At 45.2% G+C, this 21,841-nt stretch overlaps 1 protein-coding gene across 6 annotated transcripts in view; it reads right to left on the reverse strand.

The window, feature by feature from the left end:
* Positions 1 to 21,178, reverse strand: part of stau2 (staufen double-stranded RNA binding protein 2) — a 144,388-nt gene extending 123,210 nt beyond the window's left edge. For 4 of the 6 annotated variants that reach the window (XM_029116279.2, XM_029116283.2, XM_029116282.2 and 1 more), the window contains exons 1-6: positions 21,077 to 21,178; positions 17,927 to 18,203; positions 17,663 to 17,793; positions 17,361 to 17,520; positions 13,663 to 13,713; positions 13,176 to 13,311 (exon numbers count right to left, since the gene is read on the reverse strand). In XM_029116279.2, coding sequence (XP_028972112.2) covers positions 13,176 to 13,311; positions 13,663 to 13,713; positions 17,361 to 17,520; positions 17,663 to 17,793; positions 17,927 to 18,194 — 746 coding nt within the window. In that variant the 5' untranslated portion in view covers positions 18,195 to 18,203; positions 21,077 to 21,178. The remainder of the gene's footprint in view (positions 1 to 13,175; positions 13,312 to 13,662; positions 13,714 to 17,360; positions 17,521 to 17,662; positions 17,794 to 17,926; positions 18,204 to 21,076) is intronic. The other 2 variants (XM_029116281.2, XM_029116280.2) reach the window with 1 other exon arrangement.
* Positions 21,179 to 21,841: the final 663 nt, after the last annotated feature.

Consider the following 21,841-nt stretch of genomic DNA (forward strand, 5'->3'; position numbering starts at 1 on the left):
CAAGTTAAGAAAGTTAAGAAAATGATATCTACAAGGATGACCACAACAAAAGTTCACATTTCATTCTACACTGACCCACTGTGAAGGCAAATGGGAGAGGCGTTAAAGAGATGACCTAATTCCAATAATTCCGAATCTATGAAGGAGGGACTCACCAATAAGAAAATTCTTGGCCAATGCCGATATTCCAGCCCAAATCCTTTTACACCATAAAATGCAAACCGTATTGTGTGTAAGGATTCGAAAGAGGAGTACAAGTATTAAATAACAAGTTACGTGGAATATTGCTGCTGAATTTACAAAAAGAAATGCCATCACAGATCAGACATTTGCAACTGCATCTGATAGGAGGTTAACAGCACTCACGCGCATTTCTCTGCCACCACTTGATAGCTGACTAGAATCTGACTGTCCTGAGGTAATTTGACAATCGTCGCTAGCAGTTACAGTTCAAATTAAAAGGTTAATCTTTCAATGTGAACTTTGCAGATTAATCTTTCAACGATCCACTCCGATAGCCTACTGTACTGCAAAGGTTGTTGCTGCGGGCTCGTTCACACTCCCACCGGAAACGCATGGATGTTTCTCGCTCGGCTGGTCTAAACGCTGGATTCATTGGCTGGCTCCGACTCCAAGGACAGTCGGTGCTATACGTTTCTTAAATCGCATTTGATTATAACAGCACCAGGAGCTCAATAATCAGAAGAACAGTGTTGTGACTCAACAGATTATCTGTATACCAAGAGAATGCAATTCCTGGCTGCGTCTAACAAAAAGTTAATGCAAGGAATAAAAAATGTTCATGGTGTGCCGGCTTCGTTTTTGACATGGCGGAGCTGCACGTTTAAAACAGAAGGAGCAGAAACCCTGTAAATCACAATCGGTCTGAAATATCGGGAATATTAAAATAAATTGTCTGATACTGAATTTTCAATTTTTGCCTATATTTGCGGTCCATAAAGGACCATAAATGGAGAAGAAATGTTTCTGAAATATCTGTGACAAGTGTTACTGACAAAAGACAGCTCAGACATAATCAGAGACAGCTAGACACACAGTATATAACTCCTCCCACGACAATCGCATTGGGTTTGGTATGATTAAACATGAAGTCCCACTCCTTGTTTGTTATCCAGCGTGTAGGGCCCATATAGACCGGGCCAAACTACCTCACTAGACAAGGGCCTAAATAGCACCCTAATCCCTTCTTAGTACACTACAACACCAAAGCCCTTAGATGGTCAAAGCAGACCAACTTTCCCGTCTTAGGGAATCAAACATAAAATGTCTCAGTTACTGTCTCAAAGCTGTAACAAGTAGGCCACCTGGTCGAAAGTAGCACACTAAATAGGGTGTAGTTTAGGATGCAGGATAAGTGTCTCTGTTGTTTACTGAATCCCTGTTCCATTCCTGCCTATACTCCATTACTCCCCCCCCAAAAAAACTGGCTTCATCAGCAGACACACATTCTCACTGTTTAGACATCTCTTCCACCATCTGGCCCTGAGCTCTGTGTGTGTCTGTTCACCAACCTAAATGCAGGTAATCTACAGTATTTAGAGTATGCAGGTAATCTAAACGATGACTATCTGGAGAGGGGTTAGAAAACAAACTGCCCCTATCGGTCAGGTGAAATCGCAGAAGCACGATGAGTGATCCACCTGAAATCACGGGAGGTCATCTAGCAGGGCGCGAACAGCATGGTAAAACTAACCCACGGTAGTGATAGTAAAATGTGTTTAACCGTTCATCAATGCCACTAATACAGCAAAGAATACAGAAAGAAGGCTGCCTCAGTACTGACTCCTGTTATCCAGTCAACCTCCCATATTGACCTGAACCCCTTCTATAAACTATTATTTTAAATGTTTATTATTTCCCTCTGGTGTTGGCAAAATGCGACGAAGATGTTACTGTATTACAGTGTATATGAGGACATCAGTCAACTGAAATAAAGTAATTAGGACTTTCACATGACTGGAAATACTGCTCTGCCCTTTGTCTGTTGGTCACAGACAATCTTTAAAACATTAGTTATGACTAGTGGATTAGTAAACCAGTCAGTATCTGATACGACAACCATTTGCCCCATGAGGCGCCACACATCTTCAGCGTAGAGCTGAGCAGGCTGTTGACCGTGGCTGGGGAAACGCTGACCCGCTCCTCTTCAGCGGCTGTGTGAAGTGGCCGGGTATTAGCAGGAGCTAAGTTACACACTGACCCTTAGCATCCCAAACATGCTCTCCAGGGGAAATGTGTGGAGGTCCTGGGACAGCTTCAGCTTCCAGGAATCATGTACGGATCCCAGTGATGGGACCGTGGCATGATCACACTAGGACAAGAGGTGACGGCGGTGGAGGAATGGAATGAAAACGCGTGTCACGATAAACAACGCAGACCTGTTAGAATTCTCCCGGAATGTTCTGAATTCTTGAACATCCTGAATCATCTCAAAAGAAACTCCAGCCGGTCTGGATAATGACAGAAGTTTGAGACTGAGAGAGATGTTGGTCCTGTTTCTCAGGTAAAGGTTTTATGAACCGTAAATGTCAGAAGACAGCTGGAAAGAGACAGAGACAGGATATAACAAAATGACTGTCAATCTTTGCGAGTCCTCTACATTCACTGGATTGGTAGAACAACGCAGAAGAGAATATTATTTTCTTTCTCGTCTAGACCAGTGGCTCCCAACCTTTTTCAGTTACTGTACCCCCAAAAAGAATTTGCACTGCTTGAAGTACCCCTGAAGTACCCCCTCATGTTCATTTCACTAGTAAGTCTATGGTGTCATGAGTGTTTTCAAGTACCCCCTGTGGAAAGGCCAAGTACCCCCAGGGGTCCTAGTACCCCTGGTTGGGAACCACTGGTCTAGACAACCATCAGGGGGATCTGTAAACATGGTCACGATCAAAGGGGGGTTGGGTTGCTTCTCATTGGACAGGGTAGAATTTAAGAATTTCATCAAGTCTTTATGAAGCAGTCATTTAAAAAATGTATTTACTTTGTATAACTTAGCATAACTTTTATGTCAGGGAATTAAACTAGAAGAAACACTTGAGTGGTCAGTTGCAGAGCTTTTTTAAAAACTGTCCTGCTGGGGGAACTTCATTACTGGAAGACTTCAAATCTTAATTAATTATGTTAAATGTAATAACGTCCCCAGGTCAGCAGCCAAGCCCAGGAATGTTAAAGGGATTAGATTAAAATGTGCTGTAGTTTTTTAAGGTTTGGGAAATAGCCAGTAGGACACCTGGTCCCAAAAGGGTCCCCATTCTCAATGTAGTGCACTAATTTAAAACTGGGCCCCATCAACTCTGAGCATTATACACTATAAAGGGTTGAGGACACCATTCAGAATGTAGTGCACTACTTTAAAACGGGGCCCTATGGACTCTGAGCATTATACACTTTATAGGTTTTAGGATGCCATTGAGAACAGAATCATTTCTTTTTAGGCTTTCTAATTAACAACAATCATTACTTTGACTAATATACCATCATCCTCCCATCTTACCTGCATTTGAATAGAACACAACACAGCTGATATTTTTGCTTAATCTGTCTGAAACAATACTGGCCACGTGTGAAATGAAGTGATCCAACATGAGCCCAACTCTCCATGAAGACCCCAGGGTCACTGTGTAGGGTTCCATTCAGAACCCTATGTTGAGTTATAATAATGACAGACACACACACAGCTGACGTTGTCAAAGGGACTCTGACGCCTGTTCCCAGACCCACCTCCTTGGGCCAGCACGTGGATGGAATCAGGAGTCCATCTATTGTGAGACCACAACATCCTTCAATCTTCTGCTACATTTGAGAACAGGATCATGTGGGAACACCCTCTCATCTGCCTTAAGACCAAGTCAGTCAACCCCAGAACCTAGTGAATCCACCCCAGAACCTAGTGAATCCACCCCGGAACCTAGTGAATCCACCCCGGAACCTAGTGAATCCACCCCGGAACCCAGTGAATCCACCCCGGAACCTAGTTAATCCACCCTGGAACCAATTTAGTCCACTTTGGAATTTAGTTGGTCCACCTAAAAATCTAGTTGGTCAACCCTAGAACCTAGTTAATCCACTCTGAAACCTAGTTAATCCACCCCAGAACCTAGTGAATCCACCCCGGAACCTAGTGAATCCACCCCGGAACCTAGTGAATCCACCCCAGAACCTAGTGAATCCACCCCGGAACCCAGTGAATCCACCCCGGAACCCAGTGAATCCACCCCGGAACCTAGTGAATCCACCCCGGAACCTAGTTAATCCACCCTGGAACCAATTTAGTCCACTTTGGAATTTAGTTGGTCCACCTAAAAATCTAGTTGGTCAACCCTAGAACCTAGTTAATCCACCCCGGAACCTAGTTAATCCACCCCGGAACCTAGTTAGTCCACCCCGGAACCTAGTTAGTCCACCCCGGAACCTAGTTAGTCCACCCCGGAACCTAGTTAGTCCACCCCGGAACCTAGTTAATCCACCCTGGAACCAATTTAGTCCACTTTGGAATTTAGTTGGTCCACCTAAAAATCTAGTTGGTCAACCCTAGAACCTAGTTAATCCACTCTGAAACCTAGTTAATCCACCCCGGAACCTAGTTAATCCACCCCGGAACCTAGTTAGTCCACCCCGGAACCTAGTTAGTCCACCCCGGAACCTAGTTAGTCCACCCCGGAACCTAGTTAGTCCACCCCGGAACCTAGTTAGACCACTCTGGAAACAATTTAGACCACTCTGGAAACTAGCTGGTCCAACTAGAAACCTAGTTAGTCCACTCCAAGACCTTTTTAGTCCATTCCAAGGTAATCCACTATTTTCTGTTATTAGTAAAATTTGTTCAATATTCTGGTAAGATGTAAAATGAAATTCAATAAATATTCCACTATTACGAAACTTCTGACCAGGGCTCTGGTAGGACAGCCCTATTAAGGGAGCAGGATGTGATTTGGGTCACAGAATGATCAGATCAGGAAATGTTAGGGAACACCACCTGGAAGATCATTACAGAGTCTATTATTCCAGCTGACATAACGATACAGTCATACCCAAATCAGCTGGGAAATGGGGGAGGGGGGTCTACGAGGGTGAGGAAGGAAGAGAGGGTGTGAGGGATTCAGGCGGGAGAGAAAAAGGAAGGGACAGAAGGTGGGTGAGTAAGGAAGGAAGGAAGGATGGAAGGAAGGAACAGAGGCCTGTGCTCGGCTCGGCTCCACCAAGGAAAGGCCCATCCTGTCATACCCAAATCAGCTGGAGAGGAAACAGAGCTGGAAAGAGGAAGGGAAAGTGACAGGGGAGGTGGGAGGGCAGCACCGCTCGGCTCCACCCACAGGGGAAAGGCCTGTCCAAATTCCCGACCGAGATGGAATGCAGGATGCAGGCTTGCTTCGCTCCCGGCGGGTGAGCGGAAAGCTGGGAATGCGTGAGGGATCCATAACGCTCGGGGATGACTCATCTGAATCTCAGAATAAGGTGGTGTTCCAACGATGACGGGAGGAAGCACCGGCCAGAGCCCCTTTTGCAGTCGCCGGGACGGAATGACATCAAACTGCTCACAATTCGCAGGATTCATCACAACATTCGTTCTGAACGCTGTTTTGATGAGACACTGCGTAGGAGCCCAATTATGGCATTATCTAGTCCAGGGTGGTTTAGGGTGGAGTAGTTCTGCGAGTACGAGACTAACTGATAGACAGACCGATGATTAATGTCCATTTGAGCGTTCCAGTTTACACATCGTCCTGATAAAGAGTTGTCTTGAAATACTTTAAAGTGTGCTGAAAACAGCCCATAAGCACTAGCTCCACCGAAGGCTTAGAGAGAGTGTGTGCTCTCAATCAAGACTTCCATCACAACCTTTATCAACTATGACAGCTCTCCGAAAGACAGTATCTTTTCAAAATGTTATTACTCTAATAAGCATGTTCACATGCTGTCTCTCTGTGAGCTTCAGGGACAAACTGAACAACACAACAATCGGTGAGTGATCGCCGCTGACCTGATGAATAAGGGGGCGATCTGGCAGAAGAGAAATGACTCCCAGGCACATCTATATTAACCATATAGAAGATTCATTACGACCGACGTGAATTAGCAGCTTCGCTTAATTAGCATTTTCCCCATCAGGGCCCTTTTTGTATCAATCAATACTGTTCTCTATGGTAATGATAAAGGGAATGAAGCAGCCACGACTGGCCTTTTCCTGACACCGTGTTCCATCAACCACGCTCTTATCGTCCATCAACGCGGCTTTTATCCATCACATTAGATCATGACAGGACGAGGTGTGGAGTACCGCTCACCTCCCTCCCTCCCTCATACCCACCTACCCTCTCTCTCTCTCTCTCCTCTCTCCCTCCCTCTCTCCTCCATTCCCCATAGTCTTCATCAGGGCGACCTGTGATGAATCTGAACCGTCAGGGGAACTAAGTGACTCTAATACAGCGGGCCACTCTCTCAAATCATCCCCAGGACTGTGCCTCTGTCCTCTGGTCCGGTGCCGGCTCCCCTCCTGTCGTCCCCGACTCCTCAGTCCAAAGATCCTCAGGCCCGTCCACAGCAGCTTCCCAACTGGCGACATGTTCCCTACACACTCCACTACTCCTAACCAGGGCCAACATGCTAGTGCACAAAGCAGGGACGAGGGGGCTATTTGGGAAGCATCTTGGTGACCTTGAGATAATACAGAAGAGCCACGAGTAACAGACACAATAAAGGAAACCCACTGCATTCTGTTGTCCACCAGCTCTCAGAACAGCTGCAGTGCACCGCCAAATAGAGGACTTCTCTGTAAACGTCGTCTGGGTTTTTTCACAATCTATTCTGGAGAGGGCCGGTGGGGAGAACCGTGCATTTCTGAAAGGGGCCGTGGGCAGAGACCTGCGTTTCTGAAAGGGGCCGTGGGCAGAGACCTGAGTTCCTGAAAGGGGCCGTGGGCAGAGACGTGCGTTTCTGAAAGGGGCCTTGGGCAAAGACGTGCGTTTGTAAAAGGGGCCGTGGGCAGAGACATGCGTTTCTGAAAGGGGCCGTGGGAAGAGACGTGTATTTCTGAAAGGGGGCTTGGATAGAGACGTGCGTTTCTGAAAGGGGCCGTGGGCAGAGACGTGTGTTTCTGAAAGGGGCCGTGGGAAGAGAAGTGTGTTTTTGAAAGGGGCCTTGGGCAAAGATGTGCGTTTCTGAAAGGGGCCATGGGCAGGACTTGCGTTTCTGAAAGGGGCCGTGGGAAGAGACGTGTGTTTCTGAAAGGGGCCTTGGGAAGAGACGTGCGTTTCTGAAAGGGGCCGAAGGCAGAGACATGCGTTTCTGAAAGGGGCCGTGGGCATAGACATGCGTTTTCTGAAAGGGGCCGTGGGCAGAGACGTGCGTTTCTGAAAGGGGCCGTGGGCAGAGTGGCACCCATGTTACAGTGGTACACGTGGAGGCGGAGTCAGTAGCCGTCTGAGACTATTGAAGGAAGTGTAGAAACCCTACACTTCCTTTATGTTGGCAGTTACCCGTATTATTTCATAATATATATAATCTGTATTTCTGGCATGGCTTCATCTCTCTCTCTCTTCATCTTTCTTAATCTTCCTACCTTGATCCCTCTCTCTCAATGACTGGCATTCTCTCCCTATATATCCAACTCATTCTCTCTCTCTCCCTAAGTTGTCTCTTTCCTTCCCCCTCTTCCATCCATTCCACTCCCAAGACCGTTGCTCCCTGCACCAAAACGATGTAAGGAAAACAGAAGATGAGCTTTGCTGTGGCTCCTCAGAGATTTCCTCCCTTCTAAGCTGCTCATATAACTAGACAGATCTCCTTGCCAGATAGGAAGGGGGAACAGCTTTACCCCCACTCTTTTTTTTTTTACACAAAATGATTTTCTTCAAACAATCACCTTGTGTTTGTGCGTCCACACATCAAAGTTCGGGAGATAAAGAGCAGATGGCCGGCAGCCGGCTTTTTTCCATTTGTCTCTCTTGGCTCTGAAGCGGCCAGTCCACACAGTTAAGACTTCCAAGAAATATATGTTATGACTCAACCGCTTCAAGGCCTGGGGAGGATATTCACAGCTCATCCCACATCAGCCAATTAACCCAACAATGAGGAAAAAACTAACAGGACAGCATATCTGCTGATAAACAGGGTGAATCTCAAGTCACTGGTGTCACCTGTGTGAAGGCGCCGCATCTTTCCGCGGACCCGAGTCAGAACCTGGTTGTGATGGCAGGGGCTGGAAACGGCCCTGTGTTTTGTATGGATCAGGGAAGTGCGCACACTGACACACAGGGTAGCACCTGTGCCACGATCAATCACAACGTGTTACAAAATGGGTGCTCAATAACCTGGCTGAAACAAGGGCTTACAGGAGGATGTTACATTGGCCAGCAATGCCACCTAGTGGCGATTCTTGCGAAACATTCATAAAAACTGCGGAGCAACCGCAAAACGGTGGAATAAAGACCCGTTTTTACAACCAACAATGATTAGGCGGACTAGTAGAAAGTACCAAATGCCACTAATAAAAACTAAATACCATATGTTTCTAAACAGGATCCTAAACTTTACACACAGATTCCCCACTGACTTCACAGGCCTTGCCTGTTTCTTTCAATATCAGCCTTGCTTCAGAAAAAAAAGGTGACAGAGAAAGACACACTGACATTCAAACCTCCCTGCAGAGTAAGAGAGAGACAGACAGAACAACAATGAGACTTAGTGAAAAAGTGAGAGAGAGGCTAAGACTGTGCGTGCGTGCGTGTGCGTGCGTGCGTGTGCGTTAGAGGGACAGAATAGGGAGATAGAGAGACTGCTGTCTACCTGGACAAGGGAGGAGACAGGAGCACCAGTGTCCTCTCTGTCTGAACTAAATAAGGTAAGATGGCCTCTACCCTCTCAGCATACCAGCGCCCACGGAGGGGGCCATTAATCCCGGGCCGCTGGCGGTTTTATGGAGTTTAGGAAATACTCGAGACAACTCCACTGAAGCGAGAACAAGGCGAGCTGACAGAGATGGAGCGCAGGGAGACCACATAAGGGCCAAGCTTTCATCTGTTTAGCAAACAGCCCGCTAGCGTCCCAACGTTAAGACGGCCCAGACACACACATATCAACACATCTGGGTCCCTGGGATCAAAGGCTGACCTGGTTTACCCATCAACACTCTGGAGACATGGGCCTCAAGACAGCACCACTGTTACACACACAAAGACACGCACGCAAAGACACACAGAGACTGAAACAACTAGCTTTGTCCATGGACCAACTAGCTTTGTCTTTGCACACACACTCCACAACATTCATAAGCATTGCACACGTGCGCACACACACACACACACAGCAATTATTCAACAAGACGGCCCTAATGAATGTAGGAAAGTTAATTACTGGTGAGCCAATAATAGTGTAAGAGCAATAAGATGTGTGTAAATTTCTGTGATATAGGATGTGTGAGTGATGGTCTGTGATATAGGATGTGTGTGTGTGGAAAGGTCTGTGATATAGGATGTGTATGTGTGTGTGTAATGGTATTTTATGTAGGATGTGTGTGTGTGTGTAATGGTCTGTTATACAGGATGTGTGTGAAATGGTCTGTAATATAAGATGTGTGTAATGGTCTGCGATATACACCGATCAGCCATAACATTATGACCACTGACAGGTGAAGTGAATAACACTGATTATCTCGTGATCATGGCACCTGTCAGTGGGTGGGACATATTAGGCAGCAAGTGATCATTCTGCCCTCAAAGTTGATGTGTTAGAAGTAGGAAAAATGGGCAAGCGTAAGGATCTGAGCAACTTTGACATGGGCCAGATTGTGATGGCTAGACGACTGGGTCAGAGTATCTCCAAAACTGCAGCCCTTGTGGGGTGTTCCAGGTCTGCAGTGCTCAGTACCTATCAGAAGTGGTCCAAGGAAGGAAAAGCGGTGAACCGGCGACAGGGTCATGGGTGACCAAGGCTCATTGATGCACGTGGGAATGGAAGGCTGGTCGTGTGGTCCGATACAACAGACAAGCTACCGTAGCTCAAATTGCTGAAAAAGTTAATGCTGGTACTGATAGAAAGGTGTCAGCACACACAGTGCATCGCAGTTTGTTGCGTATGGGGCTGAGTAGCCGCAGACTAGTCAGGGTGCCCGTGCTGACCCTTGCGGAAAGTGCCTACAATGGGCATGTGAGCATCAGAACTGGACCACGGAGCAATGGATGAAGGTGGCCTGGTCTGATGAATCACGTTTCCTTTCAAATTACGTGGAGGGCCGGGTGCGTGTGAATCGCTTACCTGGGGAACATATGGCACCAGGATGCATTATGGGAAGGAGGCAAGCTGGTGGAGGCAGAGTGATGCTTTGGGCAATGTATAGTGGGAAGATCAAGTATTTGATACACTGCCGATTTTGCAGGTTTTCCCACTTACAAAGCATGTAGAAGTCTGTAATTTTTATCATAGGAACTTTTCAAATGTGAGTGACGGAATCTCAAACAAAAATCCAGAAAACCACATTGTATGATATTTCAGTAATTAATTTGCATTTTATTGCATGACATAAGTATTTGATACATCAGAAAAGCAGAACTTAATTTTTGGTACAGAAACCTTTGTTTGCAATTACAGAGACACTACATTTCCTGTAGTTCTTGACTAGGTTTGCACACACTGCAGCAGGGATTTTGGACCACTCCATACAGACCTTCTCCAGATCCTTCAGGTTTTGGGGCTGTTGCTGGGCAATACGGACTTTCAGCTCCCACCAAAGATTTTCTATTGGGTTCAGGTCTGGAGACTGGCTAGGCCACTCCAGGACCTTGAGATGCTTCTTACGGGGCCACTCCTTGGTTGCCCTGGTTGTGTGTTTCGGGTCGTTGTCATGCTGGAAAACCCAGCCACGACCCATCTTCAATGCTCTTACTGAGGGAAGAGGTTGTTGGCCAAGATCTCGTGTTACATAGCCCCATCTATCCTCCCCTCAATACGGTTCAGTCGTCCTGTCCCCTTTGCAGAAAAGCATCCCCAAAGAATGATGTTTCCACCTCCATGCTTCACGGTTGGGATGGTGTTCTTGGGGTTGTACTCATCCTTCTTCTTCCTCCAAACACGGCGAGTGGAGTTCAGACCAAAAAGCTAAATTTTTGTCTCATCAGACCACATGACCTTCTCCCATTCCTCCTCTGGATCATCCAGATGGTCATTGGCATACTTCAGATGGGCCTGGACATACACTGGCTTGAGCAGGGGGACCTTGCGTGTGCTGCAGGATTTTAATCCATGACGGCGTAGTGTGTTACTAATGGTTTTCTTTGAGACTGTGGTCCCAGCTCTCTTCAGGTCATTGACCAGGTCCTGCCGTTTAGTTCTGGGCTGATCCCTCACCTTCCTCATGATCATTGATGCCCCACGAGGTGACATCTTGTATGGAGCCCCAGACCAAGGGAGATTGACCGTCATCTTGAACTTCTTCCATTTTCTAATAATTGTGCCTTCTCACCAAGCTGCTTGCCATTGTCCTGTAGCCCATCCCAGCCTTGTGCAGGTCTACAATTGTATCCCTGATGTCCTTACACAGCTCTCTGGTCATGGCCATTGTGGAGAGGTTGGAGTCTGTTTGATTGTGTGTGGAAAGGGTGTCTTTTATACAGGTAACAAGTTCAAACAGGGGTAGTTAATACAGGTAATGAGTGGAGAACAGGAGGGCTTCTTAAAGAAAAACTAACAGGTCTGTGAGAGCCGGAATTCTTACTGGTTGGTAGGTGATCAAATACTTATGTCATGCAATAAAATGCAAATTAATTATTTGAAAATCATACAATGTGATTTTCTGGATTTTTTATTCCATCTCTCACAGTTGAAGAGTAACTATGATAAAAATGACAGACCTCTACATGTTTGTAAGTAGGAAAACCTGCAAAATCGGCAATGTATCAAATACTTGTTCTCCCCACTGCACTGCTGGGAAACCTTGTGTCCTGCCATTCATGTACCTAAGCATTGTTGCAGACCATGTGCACCCTTTCATGGCAACGGTATTCCCTGATGGCATTGGCCTCTTTCAGCAGGATAATGCGCCCTTCCACAAAGCAAAAATGGTTCTGGAATGGTTTGAGGAACACAATGAGTTCAAGGTGTTGACTTGGCCTCCAAATTCCCCAGATCTCAATCCAATCGAGCATCTGTGTGATGTGCTGGACAAACAGTTCCGATCCATGGAGGCCCCACCTTGCAACTTACAGGACTTAAAGGATATGCTGCTAACATCCTGGTGTCAGATACCACAGCATATCAGATACCACCTTCAGAGGTCTAGTGGAGTCCATGCCTCAATAGGTCAGGGCTGTTTTGACGGCAAAAGGGGAACCTATACAATATTTGGCAGTTAGTTATAATGTTATGGCTGATCAGTGTAGGATATGCATGTAATGGTCTGTGTTATAGGATGTGTGTGCAATGGTCTGTCATAGGATGCATGTGTAATGGTATGTCATATAGGATGTGTGTGTTAAGGTCTGTCATATAGGATGTGTATAATGGTCTGTCATAGGATGCGTATAATGGTCTGTCATAGGATGCGTATAATGGTCTGTCATAGGATGCATGTGTAATGGTCTGTCATATAGAATGTGTGTGTTAAGGTCTGATATAGGATGTGTGTGTGTAATGGTCTGTTATATAGGATGTGTGGGTTATGGTTGGATGTAGGATGTGTGTAATGGTCTGTGATATAGGATGTGTGTGTGTTATGGTCTGATGTTGGATGTGTGTAATGGTCTGTGATATAGGATGTGTGTATAATGGTCTGTCATATAGGATGTGTGTGATATGGTCTGATGTAGGATGTGTGTAATGGTCTGTGATATAGGATGTGTATGTGTAACAGGCTGTGGTTTAGTGTGAGTTGTTCTGGATTGACATAAAACTGTGCGGTTTAGCGTGAGATGTTCTGGATTGACATAATATGACGCGGTTTAGTGTGAGGTGTTCTGGATTAAAATAATACGGCGCGGTTTAGTGTGAGGTGTTCTGGATTAAAATAATACGGCGCAGTTTAGTGTGAGGTGTTCTGGATTGATATAATATTGCACAGTTTAGTGTGAGGTGTTCTGGATTGACATAATACTGCACGGTTTAGTGTGAGGTGATCTGGATTGACATAATACTGCACGGTTTAGTGTGAGGTGTTCTGGTCTCACCTTTGGTTGAACATGCCCCTGAAGTTATAGTTGGCTCTGTAGTTGGGCATAGGCTTAGGATCCAGAGGCCGGTAGACTGCTGGCTCTCCTCTCTTCATAGCAAGCCCATTCAGCTCCACTGTCGGGGTGATGCTGCCTACAGATTGGAGAGTGGGACGGAGGGAGAGAAAGAAGAGAGGGAAAGGTGGACGGGGAGGAACAAGGGAGAGAGAGGATGAGGGGATAAAGAGAGTGAGAAATAGAGGAAGGTGGTTAAGATGGATGAGAGAAAGAGAAGAGATGGAGCAAGAAAGTGATATAGACACAATGAAGGGAAGGAATAAAAAGAGAGGGGGAAAGTAGAGGAGACAGATAACAAGAAAAAGAACAAGCAAAGGAAGAGGGAAAAAAGAAAGAAAGAAAGTAGAAGGGTAAAGGCAGTAATCTGTTTATTCACTGGCATTTTAACAACATTCAAAATGTATCATCGCTACGGTTACTAACTCACTTTGTATAGGAACATCAGCGAAGCAACCAATCATTTCAGCATCAGACGATTCTATTTGGAACATAAAATGGCCCTTGAGTTACTTCAGATCAATCTATTAGCAGTGTTAGCATTAGCATGAAGAACATTAACATGGTATGTGTTCCAGATGGCGACCTATTCCCTATGCCAAAGTATATGCAGCACACTATTTTGCCAGACATAGTGCAATATATAGGGAACGTGGCGCCATTTGTGATACAGCCATGAAAATAACAAGAGGGATTTCTATGAACACACTGTACAAGGGAGCTAATGACATCCGAATGTAATGCTAATAATATGCTATGGATAGGCTAATGCTATGGTCCATACATTCATCCACTAGCTCAGGGTGTGAAAAGCTTGCGGTGCTCCTGCCACGTCTCCTACTGATGTTTGCTAGCTATTTAGATGTGGCTGCCCTGCTCTAATCACTGCTATGGCAGGGATCACAAACCTATCCTTGGGACCCATGCAGACGCTTCACAAATGTCTTGTAGAAGCCCTGAACTATCTTATCTGACTGATCAAGAGCATTTACATTAGTTGAGTAACTTAACATAAGCTAAGCTAACTAAGCAAGCAACGCTATCTAACCCAGCGGCGACAGCCAGTCGAACAGCACACAAAACAACAGAAAACACGGTTAGGGACACTGCTAACTGTTGCAGAACACATGTAGTTGAATACACTCCAAGAAAAACCTAGTTAGCTACTGTTGCAAGTCCGTAACAAGCTTGCTGATATATGTTTTTACAAAGCACCTGTCTCCTTGACGCAACTCCTGTCTGCAGCTGATATTTGCTAACAATCCCTGTTATTTTGGCCTAGTATGTTTATCACTTTATAAAATCAAGCTAAGAAAGCTTTGTGTGAAATAAGAATTAGAGTTAACTAGCTAGTAAACCTATCTAGATTAAACGGTTTCTCGCCAAACTAGTCTATTTGTAGTGATTCTGAGCATATAAAAATGGTCTTTGGTTGTTTAGCAAAAATTTAATTTGGGTGTTTTTTTTGTGTGGATTTGGAGTGATTTAGGCTGGGATTGACCAGTATGTCTATGTAATATGTCAACCCTGCCTACAGTGAGGGAAAACTTTATTTGATCCCCTGCTGATTTTGCACGTTTGCCCGCTGACAAAGAAATGATCAGTCTAATGGTTTTTAATGGTAGGTTTATTTGAACAGTGAGAGACAGAATACCAATAAAAAATTCCAGAAAAACACATCAAAATAAACTGATTTGCATTTTAAAAAGAGTGAAATAAGTATTCGACCCCCCTGCAAAACATGACTTAGTACTTGATGGCAAAACCCTTGTTGGCAATCACAGAGATCAGATGTTTCTTGTAGTTGGCCACCAGATTTGCACACATCTCAGGAGGGATTTTTCCCACTCCTCTTTGCAGATCTTCTCGAAGTCATTAAGGTTTCAAGGCTGACGTTTGGCAACTTGAACCTTCAGCTCCCTCCACAGATTTTCTATGGGATTAAGGTCTGGAGACTGGCTAGGCCACGCTAGGACCTTAATGTGCTTTTTCTTGAGGCACTCCTTTGTTGCCTTGGCCGTGTGTATTGGGTCATTGTCATGCTGGAATACCCATCCACAACCCATTTTCAATGCCCTGGCTGAGGGAAGGAGGTTCTCACCCAAAATGTGACAGTACATGGCCGCGTCCATCATCCCTTTGATGCAGTGAAGCTGTCCTGTCCCCTTAGCAGAAAAACACCTCCAAAGCATAATGTTTCCAACACCATGTTTGACGGTGGGGATGGTGTTCTTGGGGTCATAGGCAGCATTCCTCCTCCTCCAAACACGGCGAGTTGAGTTGATGCCAAAGAGCTTGATTTTGGTCTCATCTGACCACAACAATTTCACCAAGTTCTCCTCTGAATCATTCAGATGTTCATTGGCAAACTTCAGAAAGGCCTGTACATGTGCTTTCTTGAGCAGGGGGACCTTGCGGGCGCTGCAGGATTTCAGTCCTTCGCGGCTTAGTGTGTTACCAATTGTTTTCTTGGTGACTATGGTCCCAGTAGTTCCTCCTGAGTAGTTCTGGGCTGATTCCTCAGCATTCTCATGATCATTGCAACTCCATGAAGTGAGATCTTGCATGGAGCCCCAGACTGAGGGAGATTGTGTTTCTTCCATTTGCGAATAATCGCACCAACTGTTGTCACTTTCTCACCAAGCAGCTTGGCGATGGTGTTGTAGCCCATTCCAGCCTTGTGTAGGTCTACAATCTTGTCCCTGACATCCTTGGACAGCTCTTTGGTCTTGGCCATGGTGGAGAGTTTGGAATATGATTGACTGCTTCTGTGGACAGGTGTCTTTTATACAGGTAACAAGCTGAGATTAGGAGCACTGCCTTTAAGAGTGTGCTCCTAGTCTCAGCATGTTACCTGTATAAAAGACACCTGGGAGACAGAAATCTTTCTGATTGCAGAGGGGTCGAATACTTATTTCACTCATTAAAATGCAAATTTAAAAAAATAGTGTTTTTCTGGATTTTTTGGTTGTTAGTCTCTCACTGTTCAAATAAACCTACCATTAAAATTATAGACTGATAATTTCTTTGTCAGTGGGCAAACGTACAAAATCAGCAGGGGATCAAATAGTTTTTTCCCTCACTGTATGTCCCTGCTGATGTAGCTACAACACACATGGTCAATGCAATGTATTCACACAACAGAGATCTGTAGTCAAAGGGTCAATTTATTTACAATTGAAATATTCTTTTTAATTATAGCCCAGACTTTGATAATCTCAATAATGCTACTGCGGTGTGAATAAGCCCCTAGTCAAGAGCTTGTTGAGATGTTGAATCGGGTGTGCTAGCTCTGGAATAGATCAAACACGCGGAATGGCTGGGTTCCTAGAGGAGAGGGTTGGGAAGCACTCCACTAGGCCCCACTCCCATACAACAACAGGGTATAAATCATTTTGAAAAGAGGTTTGAAACAATTTTATCCTTTCAGTGCTCCCACAAAACACTTCGCCTGTGATGTAATTTAACATCTCAATGGGATGGAAACTGGACTAATAGAAAAGGTGCCCAACCAGCCAGTCATCAAATTCAATGTTTTCTGTCCAAAATATCACATAGCACTAGTTTTAAACCTGGGCTATTGAAGATCTATCCCAACTGGGGAGTGGACTTCAACCCTTAAATTCGATAATCCCTGATCCATCGTTTGTCTACTTATTTTTAACACAAGTGTAGTAAGAGCCTGAACACCCCAGTCATTCTTTTGAACAGTGGCAGTGTTAGTGGACAGGACAGAATGAACGTTAATGTCCCAGAGGGGGAAACGGTTTAAGTACTGATGTACACAAAATAGACCCTGGTTATTTAAGACACAACACTATACAAACACTAACCCAAAAAAATACACATTAACGCTAAACACTCAACACCACACACAAACCCTATGCACTCAACACCATACACTAACCCTGTACAAACAACACCATACATACACTAACCCTAAACACTCAACACCATACATACACTAACCCTAAACACTCAACACCATACATACACTAACCCTAAACACTCAACCCCACACACTAACCCTAAACACTCAACCCCACACACTAACCCTAAACACTCAACACGACACACACACACTAACCCGTAGCCAGTCGACAACTCAACATCATATACGTAATGTACCTGGGTTGCTGTTGATGTCCACTTTAGGCGAGCGAGGAGCAGGCCTGGGCAGGAGGCTCTCGGACAGGGCCAGGGAGGCGGTGGAGTGCTGGGCCTTCTTGATGCTGGTGCCCTCCGCCTCCCATGTCTGCTCCCCCAGACACAGCTGCACTGTGAAGATCTGCTCACAGTGCCACCCGGTGGAGCGGAGGGGTAAAACAAGAGTAGGTTTTTATAGCCAGGTGAAACCATGCATCGGTTGATACTGATAGGGCGGCCCGTTGTGTGGTGTTTCTAGTCTGACCTGCCAGATACAACCCTACCTTAGCATGTGCCGGTCCCCTCTCATTTAGAAGCTTGTACTGTGGTTGGATCCTGTTGAAACGGGCTAACTCATTCACCAGACACATGGGAGTTTTCTCTTTAGGGTTTGCCATGTTCTCCTGGGGTGGGTCTGGAATGGATGTGGAATGTCATTGTAATGGTGAAAACAAAGCACAAATAACCTACGAACATTGTACTAATCAGGGGCTCAGGTGTCCCCGAAAGGATTATAACGTAACACAGCTATAACGAGACAGGCGTACCCGACGGGTTAGCAGACACGGGGGCGTCGGGCCCGTACCCGGCTGAGGGAGCAGGGCAGACGGGGGTGGGTCCGTTGCTGTTGAGGGAGGGCTGCAGACCCAGAGGTCCTGGACTGGGCATGACCCCCGGCGCAGGCAGGGGGGAGAGACCAGGGCCAGGCAGCGGGGAGAGACCAGGGCCAGGCAGGGGGGAGAGACCAGGGCCAGGCAGGGGGGAGAGACCAGGGCCAGGCAGGGGCGCTGAGGTCGGCACTTTCACTTGAGCCATGCTCTAAACCTGGCAGAGGGGCAAAAGTCAACCAATCACAGACCTAACTGACGCCATTAGCAAGGTGTGTGCTGCACGACATCCTGGAAACACATCAGCGAGGGGACAGTTTGATAACACGAACCTCCAGATGAACAGTACCGAACAGTACAGTAAATCCTTATACAGCACATTACTGTCCCTTCCTGGGGCCACAACAGTCCCAGATGACACACATTTCAGCTTACAGTGCGCCATGGCAACGGTCAGAAGAACTGAATCACATAGGGAACAGGGTGGCACTTGGGACAGTACAGACGGGCACTTGGGACAGTACAGACGGGCACTTGGGACAGTACAGACGGGCACTTGGGACAGTACAGACGGGCACTTGGGACAGTACAGACGGGCACTTGGGACAGTACAGCCAGCACAGACTGAGGTAGCCTAAGTAGACCACGACATGCCATCACCACAATCAAAATGGCGGTCCTCCAATTCTCACTCCTTGGTGGTTGGTTAATGCAGCCGCGCAATTCAAGCTTTAAGCGGACAAGCTTCACCTGTGTCTCCGCCGGTAAGTGTGAGAGTCTGAGTGCCAAATAGCACCCTATTCCATATTTAGTGCTCTCCTGTAAACCAGGGCCCTGCTCCGTATCCTGGGGTAGGGAGCCTTTTGGGTTTGGCCAAGGGTCAGAGAAAGGGCACCGCAGGGTCTCGGGCGGACATGTTAGCTTCATCATGCAACAGGCTAGTGGTATTGACCAGGAACCAAAATGGAAGTGAACTGACCAATATGGAACTACATTTGCGTTTTACAGTGTGCCCTACTGAACACAAACCATAAGTAGGTCTCTTCAAGGAGGTGTGAACCTTTATGGAACATGTAGCCTAATACTAGCAGAACTGGCCCTAAAACAGCAGGGAATAGGCAATGGCAATGCATGCCAACTGAGATGGCCCTATTGCAGCTGGTCTTCTGGGTCATGTCTAATCTAGGTGATTCTGTGATCAGTAAGCTGGAGTGCTAATGTGTACAACCACTCTTTCTATTACTTCCAATTCACACAAGTATTGCCCAGGGTTGCATTCATCACAAAACAAAAGATGATAGCAGACAAGCAAACCATGCTGAAGAGGGAAGGGGACTATTAGTACTGGATATAGTGTCCCAAAACAAACCCTTGTTTTCATGTTCCACTTTATGAAACACTGCTGTATAACTTAACACAATCCAGGAGCGTGGCTCTTATCACAACTTTGTGTGGTCTACAGCAGTCGACCGTGGCGGGCCGCGAGGGACCACAGGTCCCATGGTGCATTTCCCCTGGAACATATCCCCACACTGGGATGTCACCAGTGTTTTAATGTACCTACAAGCTCAGGGGTTATGGCGTTTCCATCAGGAGTGTGATTTTAAAGTCCTGGTGGTGGGGGGGTGGAGCAGAATCAACAACCTATGCGTCTTCAACACAGTTGAGTTGTCAGAAAGTGCAGACTTCCATTGACAGTAGTGTAATACCTGTACAAGTACTCAGCTGTGTTTACCAGTTAAGAGATGTTCCTACTTAAGAGCTGAACGACCATGTAAAGGACGTTTTTTGATCACTGGTTAGTTATGAAGTCCCTTTACCTGTTCATTTAGGTCTAAATTAGAAACTTCCCTAAACTGGTGAACACAGAGGAATTAAGTAGCAATCGTAGCTATAGTCAGCTGGTTTTAGTTTTAATTCGTAATGGTATCTACAGAACCATGTAAGGGGAGTTTCTTACTAATTTGATATCTAATATAAGTGATTCTATTCAAACTCTTTTGCTAAGCTTTTTATTCATAATAGCGTCACGGTCAATACACCAACAATGGTATTAACTTACATTTGTTTCAATAAGTTAATACAATAAAATGACCAATGAATGGATGCAACTATTATTTCACTGGACTGTGGTTCAACTTTTTTTCATGATCGCTATAATAAATAGGCAACTTGTTTGTAGCTATTTTCAGCTGAATGTTAACTAGTAACAAATCATCGTCTAGTTCAATTGATTTTATCCATCCATGTAACATTACAAATCTATCATGTTTCCACTTGCAACAGCAAATTAATGTCCTAATAAATCCAACTTGAAAATTGACAAACAGAAACCAAAGATTTTTTAAATCCATACATGACTTCCAACTAACTAGCTGCTTACTATATAATATAATATGCAATACTGTAGCAAGCTTCATAAAACTAGTTAATTAGTATGTGTCTTTATTAGCCAACTAAAGCAACTATGCTAACTATTCAGCTATAGTGTACTGCCAGCTTGCAAATTAGGAGTATGCAGAATCTCTCGGTATGAATATTCTCCGACATTATTGTACGACATTGCATGCACTGTTCATTTAATCGTACCATAACAGCAACCTAACTAGCCATAGTTACTTCCTAGTAGCCGTTTCTGCTAACTGGCAGTACTAGCTAGCTTCTGCCAAAGCTAGTTACACTGTCACATCGAATAGCCATTAAGTCTATGATACTTGACAGCACAAACCATTTAGTGAAAATTAATACTGAAGGTTCCTTCGGGTTTAATACAACACCTTATTGGAAAACGATCCATGCATACGGTCAATGAATGTCTGTTTATTCTGCATTAGCATAGGCAGCTAGCTAGCGCCTGGTTAGCTAGCTAACCGGTTTCGCACTCTTCCATTGACCAGAGAGCGTGCGGAGTCGGCATCATGGCCGAACAGCGAACACCCCTCTAGCTAACATCCTTATATCGCATTCAAACCTTCTGCAAGACCGTCCGAAATAATTCACCACCACAACACATATAGGTGACAGTTCGAAAAATAATCTAACGGATGACTGGACATAAACATATCTCTTTTTTTAATTGTAATTATTTACCTTGTCCAGGGCCAGACCCCAGTTACACCTCCAACATTGGCAAACACTAAAGAGAACTGATGGCTCTAGGAACCGACCACAACATAATTCCGGGAGAACGTGTTTAATTTGACAGTTAAAATGTGTTTAATGCAAATAATATGTACACTTGAATATTGCATGTTGTACGGTCAATGATACAATGATTTATATATGCATGTAGGCGCTGACAGAAGCGTGGAGAAATTTTTAAAGACACCCGTTTCTCCAAAGACAATGGTTCAGTCTTGCTTCCAGCTGAGACCTCCATCCATGTAATTTTCCAGTTTATTTTATCAGTTAACGTAACGGAATAGCTAACATATATCTGTACCAAAATGTCATCGTAATCAGTGCTCATATTTAAAATATCCTCTCTTATAAATTACCTTTGTGTGGTTAGTGATTCTACAAGAACGCAATTTTTCTTCTCAAAGTAAAGTTCTTAAATGTAACCCTTCGGAATTAAGTCAGTCACCACACAGACAACCACAACGGCCTAATGAATCAATATAGTCATGAGATGATGTTCATTAGGTACAGTAGAAAGAAGGCGTCGGTATTCCAATTTCAGCTAATAAAATGTGCATTCCGCTACATCGTTGTGTGCATTAGCAAGTCAGTTAACCCCACTTAAAAGTGTTTATTGGGTGCTATGTTGCATATGCCCAAAAACTGGTGTCTGCCAAGGGCTTCAAATAGGGAGATTCATTGACATGATAAACAGGCGATCGGATCTCATCCTGG

This window comes from Esox lucius, chromosome 21, assembly GCF_011004845.1.
Source record: "Esox lucius isolate fEsoLuc1 chromosome 21, fEsoLuc1.pri, whole genome shotgun sequence".
Lineage (NCBI taxonomy): Eukaryota > Metazoa > Chordata > Actinopteri > Esociformes > Esocidae > Esox > Esox lucius.